We start from the raw sequence: 6,728 nt of genomic DNA, 5'->3' as shown, positions 1-6,728 counted from the left end.
GAGGTCCCCAAAACATGTCTTTAAAGTTTATGCTCAAAAAAACACTTTGAAATCAGATTTTGGTCTGCCTGAAAAGTCCTCTTCTTCAGTCCTCCTCAGAACACTCTGTTTTCTCTCTGACCACGCCCCCTCAGGAAGTGGGTGTGGCCTCGGCTGTCCAGCACGTTGATCTAATGTTTACATGTTGGCTGAATATACACGGCTGCTCAGAGATCGCGTTACTTCAACCCTCTGAATCTGATCCAGAATCTGATCCTGACGGAGAGGCGCCTGCAGCAGGACCTTTCTGAACCATTGGTCACAGATTTAGTGTTTCTTGTTGTTTTATTTATCAGCATGTAGACGTGTGTCTTGGTACACAGCTACGAACATGTAGCTATGTGGCTATGCTAACTAGCGCTAGCACTTATCCATGATAAATAAAAATCATCCACTAGATCTTCAAATCTGCAGACGTGGGGAGTCAAAGCGACCTCTGCCAGAAAGGCAGCAGGACCTTTTATGAAGGATTGGTCCCAGATTTAGTGTTTCTTGTTGTTTTATTTGTCAGTATGTAGACGTGTGTCTTGGTACACAGCTACAGCTACAGCTACAGCTACAGCTACAGCTACAGCTACAGCTATGAACATATAGCTATGTGGCTATGCTAATTAGCGCTAGCACTTATCCATGATAAATAAAAATCATCCACTAGATCTTCAAATCTGCAGACGTGGGGAGTCAAAGCGACCTTTGTGTTTATTAAGACAGCCTACAACTAGCATGCCTCCCTCCTAAGCTCCTTGTTAGCACACATGTGTGCAGGGAATGAAAAACAGAGGAGGGGTTGAGTTGTATTTTATACAGTCTATGGGCTGAACAAGCTCTGAGCTCTGACTCCGTGACAGCCCGGATATTGTTGTTACGTAACAAAAACACGGAAGTCTGAAACGGCTGGTTTCAGCACACATTTACAGAAAGGTGGAGAAATCAGAACAGGGGCAGAATGGATTTTTTTCATTCTCGGGGGGTTTGTAGACATGCCAGGGAAACATATTTCAGGTAAAGAACCATTAAAAAGTCAAATTTGCATGATATGTCACCTTTAACATCTCAAAGTATCCAAAGGTAAATAAAGGTGGTGACGTTCAGGTCTTTGACTGAGTGTTTGAGGACTGAAGAGCTCTTCAAGGTCTCAGAGGGGACGTCCCTGCATCCATATCCGTCCTCACTGAGGTTGTCACTTAATCACCTGAAGAAGAACTTTAAAAGTCAGTTTTTATAAAGAAGAAGAAGAAGAAGAGACTTTAAAAAGTGAGGCACAGGAAAAAGTCAGTGGGTTACGTGGTTCCAAACCTGGAGGTGGAGGCCCCCAAAGAGGTCTCAAGAAAAACCCTGCAGGGCATGAAGGTAGAAACAAGAACATTATCTGAAACTCTTTCTATGTAAGTTTGTTTTTTTGCACGAGGAAAGATCATCACTGTGTTTGTTACCACAATAAAACCTGCACTTTATTTTGAAAGGGCACAAGATAAAAAGCTGTAAGAACTTCCTCCTTTGAGGTGTCAAGCAGCAGGAGGTCAAAGGTTAATTAAATGAGGTCCCAGATGTATGAAAGATCACTTTAAGGTCTCAGGGTTTCTCACAGGTCCTGGATCTGACCCGGAATCACGTAACAGTCTGCCGGTCCGGATGAGTTAAAGGGCAGCATGTCCAGAGAGATCTCCGCCTCGCACTCGTACCGCAGCATGGCGGGCAGCAGGAGGTTCCTCTGGTTCCTGGGGTCCTCTGAGATGATAGAGACTTTGTCAAAGTCCTGCTCCAGGTCCGCTCCGATGAGTGGCGGCGGCGGAGGAGGCGGGGGGATGAGTCTCTGCGACCCGGGGCCCGGCAAGGCGCAGGCCTCCTTCTGCATGGTGGTGTCGTGGTGGTACGACACCAGCTCGTTGCTGAAGTCCACCGCCTCCACCGTGGAGCTGGAGCAGTATTTGCTGCAGCCCAGGATGGTGGAGAAGGCCTTCCTGAAGTCCGCGTTGAAGGCGTAGATGACCGGGTTCAGGGACGAGTTGGCCCAGCCGAACCACACGAAGATGCTGAAGGTGGTGTCGCTGACGCACGGCGGCTCTCCCAGTTCGTCCAGGTCACAGAACGGCACCACGCAGTTCAGGACGAAGAAGGGCAGCCAGCAGCACACGAAGACCCCCATGATGATGGACAGGGTCTTCAACACCTTGGTTTCTCTCTTGAAGGAGGTCTTCAGGGAGCTCTCGTCGTGCGTTGACGCGCGGTGGTGGCGGTTTTGCGCGCGGTGCCCTGCCGCCCTCTCCAGAGAGGAGATGCGTCGGATTTGCGTCTGGGCGATGCGGAAGATGCGCGTGTACGTCCCCACCATGATCACCACGGGGATGTAGAAGCTGATGAGGGACGAGGAGATGGCGTAGGTCTTGTTCAGGCTGGCGTTGCAGTCCTCCGGGTTCTCCGCTGTGGAGTTGTCCGAGTCCGCGCGGTGCCAGTTGAGCTGCACCGGGATGAAGGAGATGAGGATGGACAGGGTCCACGCCACGCCGATCATCAGGAAGGCGAACCTGCGCGTCATCTTGCGCTCGTACCTGAAGGGGCTGGAGATGGCCCAGTAGCGGTCCATGCTGATGATGCACAGGTTGAGGATGGACGCCGTGGAGCACATGATGTCGAAGGCCACCCAGGTGTCGCAGAAGCGCCCGAACAGCCAGAAGCCGGCCACCTCGGACACCGCCCTCCAGGGCATCACCAGCACCGCCACGAACAGGTCCGACACCGCCAGGGAGATCACGAACGAGTTGGTGACTTTGGAGCGCAGGTGGCGGAACTTGATGACCGCGGCGCACACCAGAGTGTTCCCCAGCAGGGTGGAGACTATCAGGACGCACAGGACGCAGCCGGTGAGCGCGCGCAGACTGAGACCTCCATCCGGACCGGGGCTGTCTGCTCCAGCTGTGACCACCTGGTGCTGAGTCTGCTGGTTCTGCTGGACCTGTTTCTTGCTCTGGTTGTAAAAACTCTCCATGGATAGAAACACTGTCGTCTGAACTTCCCCTCAGCAGACTGTCGCCCCCCTCCTCTGTGTACCATCCCCTGCAGCGCGAGGCAGCCCCGGACTCTCTGCTCCTGATCCCAACATGCAGAGACAACAAAGAGTCCTCCTGCAGCTCCAGGAACAGACCCAGCAGACTGAGCAGTGAGTCCTCCTGCAGCTTCAGGAACAGACCCAGCAGTCTGAGCAGTGAGTCCTCCTGCAGCTTCAGGAACAGACCCAGCAGACTGAGCAGTGAGTCCTCCTGCAGCTCCAGGAACAGACCCAGCAGACTGAGCAGTGAGTCCTCCTGCAGCTCCAGGAACAGACCCAGCAGACTGAGCAGTGAGTCCTCTGAGCAGTGAGTCCTCCTGCAGCTTCAGGAACAGACCCCAGCAGTCTGAGCAGTGAGTCCTCCTGCAGCTCCAGGAACAGACCCCAGCAGTCTGAGCAGTGAGTCCTCCTGCAGCTCCAGGAACAGACCCCAGCAGTCTGAGCAGTGAGTCCTCCTGCAGCTCCAGGAACAGACCCAGCAGTCTGAGCAGTGAGTTCTCTGAGCAGTGAGTCCTCTGAGCAGTGAGTCCTCCTGCAGCTTCAGGAACAGACCCCAGCAGTCTGAGCAGTGAGTCCTCTGAGCAGTGAGTCCTCTGAGCAGTGAGTCCTCCTGCAGCTCCAGGAACAGACCCAGCAGTCTGAGCAGTGAGTTCTCTGAGCAGTGAGTCCTCCTGCAGCTTCAGGAACAGACCCAGCAGACTAAGCAGTGAGTCCTATGAGCAGTGAGTCCTCCTGCAGCTCCAGGAACAGACCCAGCAGTCTGAGCAGTGAGTCCTCTGCGCGCTCAGACGCTCCGGTTTGTCCGCTGCTCTGCGCGCAGACTGACTGAGGCTGCAGAGTCCGACCCTCAGCGCCCGAACCACCTCCACCCTCTTCATCCTTTAACATATTCAGACTCACCAGGAGCACGTCTCCACCAGGTCCTCAGAGATAAATGATTTGTAAATGCACCACGAATATCAAAGAAAATGTGCATTTCTGCTTTCAAAGAGCTTCATTGAATAAAATAAATATATTCCTTCTGATCTTTTGACTGCTGACTTTATTTAAAGACACATGTAAATGCATGGACTCGTGATTTAAAGCCTCATGTGTCAGTTATTGTAAGAAGAAAGACTTAAAGGAGAATTTACACCTTTTAAAAAACAGTCTGATGCCAGATTATTTCTGTTTTTGTATTTTTTAGACACATTACAGAAAATAATCTGTTTTTATTCTCTTACCTAGTTTTTTTTTTTATCTGTGTCTGCACTATAACCCCACAGCAGTCAGGCTGCATGATGAAACCTTTAAATGAGATGATTTAAAGCTTCATGTGTTGATATAATTCAGATGTTCATTAGGTTTTATTGTGTCAGTGCTGTCAGGTGATCAGGCTGTAAATGAAAGTGAATCCTGCCCTCTAGTGGACAAATACTCACATTACATCAATAACAGCAGAATAAAGGAAACAGGATTTACAGACTGAGGTCAGACATCAATTTAACTTCCATAAAAACAAAGCCTCCAGGTCTAATTATTTTTTAGCCCTGGACTGCATTATTATTATTTTAATCATTGCTTTAACATTTATTTATCTTATTTAATGATTTATTTATTTATTGTATTCACCTGATCTTTTTAACTCTACCTTATTTTTAACTTTTCTTTCCACTCTTACTTGTTTTTATTAATTTTACTGTGTTGCTTTTATTTCATTTTATTTTAAAGTATTTTATTTATAATCATGCCTTTTATAATTTTACCATTGCTGTTTTCTGTCTCAGTTATTCTGTGAAGCACTGTGTGCTGCATGTTTTTATGTATGACAGGTGATATATAAACACAGTTGAGTTGAGTACTCTGAGGAACATTACTCTGAAAGTTATATTATTCTTATTCTTAATATTTTATTCCTTTTAAAGTTTGAATTCTCTTCTAACTAAAGTTGCCTTAATATAAGATATACTTTATTTGTCTCCTGTTGGGGAAATTCTTTTGTTACAGCAGCTTATAACACTGGACAGGGAAATACAACAATGTACTAACATAGTTAAAAAATATAACAACAGTAATAATAGCAATGACAATGGTAAAATATAATATAATATAATATAATATAATATAATATAATATAATATAATATAATATTATAAAATAAAAACGAATAAAATAAAATAAAAACGAATAAAATAAAATAAAAATAAAATAGAATAAAATAAAATAAAATAAAATAGAATAAAATAAAATGAAGTAAAAATAAAATCAAATAAAATAAAATAGAATATGGGAACTATTATAGATATATACACACTATGAACACTTCCATCTGATAAATAGATAAGGTAAGTTATTGCATGATAAAAATTGCACCAGGTTATTTAAAAACAAACATACACAGTATGAAGAACAGTTCGTTAATAGTTGAATAAAGTAATAAAAATATAAAATATTTTTCTATTTAAAAACATGTTTTAAATTCATGTTATATAAAAAGTATTAAAGGTTTAATGTGATGAATAATGTTCTCTGGGAAATACTGGCTATGAAAGGGTTATGTTTACAGTTGGAAGATGACGTCAGTGTCAGCTGTGCGTCGCGCAAGCGCAGTCTGCGTGCACGTGTGTGCGTGTGCGTGTGCGTGTGTGCGTGTGTGTAGATGATTCAGCAGCTCGTCCTCCTGTGAACACAGACCAGCAGCAGGTTTACCTCCATACAGAAGCTCACAGTCTGAACCCGTGCGGGTCCATTCAGGGGAGGGGAGAACCCGTGGCGCTCGGTAGAGCTCGGTAGAGCTCGGTAGGGTCCGTTAGTGTTCGGCTGTGCTCGGTTGTGTTCGGTTGTGTTCGGTTGTGTTCGTCGCTCTCAGGCCGGAGAGCAGCAGTGAATCCCCGCAGCAGGTCTCCGGTCGTCCTCCTCGGAGCTCCTGGTGGATTTATCGTGGTTAGTCCGGACTCTGTGAAGCCTGGTGGATTTCCTCAGACCCCCTGTGTTTGGATTTAACGGAACCAGGTCCCGTGTAAGACCCAGGCTCTCATTCATCCACATCCACACCGACATTTCCGCATTTAGACGTCTGATGCTCCGTGGACCGGCAGGTGAGTTTCAGCCTCTCAGAGAGAACACTCCTCCTCACTGTGACACATGTTATATAACATGGATTAATACACATGTCCTATACTACATACATGTTCAATATAACATGTCCTATACTACATACATGTTCAATATAACATGTTCAATACTACATACATGTTCAATATAACATGTTCAATACTACATACATGTTCAATATAACATGTCCTATACTACATACATGTTCAATATAACATGTCCTATACTACATACATGTTCAATATAACATGTCCTATACTACATACATGTTCAATATAACATGTTCAATATAACATGGATTAATACACATGTTCAATACTACATACATGTTCAATATAACATGTCCTATACTACATACATGTTCAATATAACATGTTCAATACTACATACATGTTCAATATAACATGTCCTATACTACATACATGTTCAATATAACATGTTCAATATAACATGGATTAATACACATGTTCAATACTACATACATGTTCAATATAACATGTCCTATACTACATACATGTTCAATATAACATGTTCAATACTACATACATGT

General features: G+C 45.1%; 1 protein-coding gene across 1 annotated transcript; it reads right to left on the bottom strand.

The window, feature by feature from the left end:
- Positions 1 to 1,303: 1,303 nt before the first annotated feature.
- LOC117808586 (D(5)-like dopamine receptor) lies at positions 1,304 to 3,561 on the bottom strand. Its single transcript, XM_034678306.1, has one exon. The coding sequence runs from the start codon at positions 3,023 to 3,025 to the stop codon at positions 1,622 to 1,624; it is 1,404 nt and encodes a 467-aa protein (XP_034534197.1). The 5' UTR covers positions 3,026 to 3,561; the 3' UTR covers positions 1,304 to 1,621.
- Between the last annotated feature and the right edge of the window lie 3,167 nt (positions 3,562 to 6,728).

This window comes from Notolabrus celidotus, unplaced genomic scaffold, assembly GCF_009762535.1.
Source record: "Notolabrus celidotus isolate fNotCel1 unplaced genomic scaffold, fNotCel1.pri scaffold_127_arrow_ctg1, whole genome shotgun sequence".
In the NCBI taxonomy this organism is placed as follows: Eukaryota; Metazoa; Chordata; class Actinopteri; order Labriformes; family Labridae; genus Notolabrus; species Notolabrus celidotus.
This window is presented reverse-complemented; position numbering and strand designations above follow the sequence as displayed.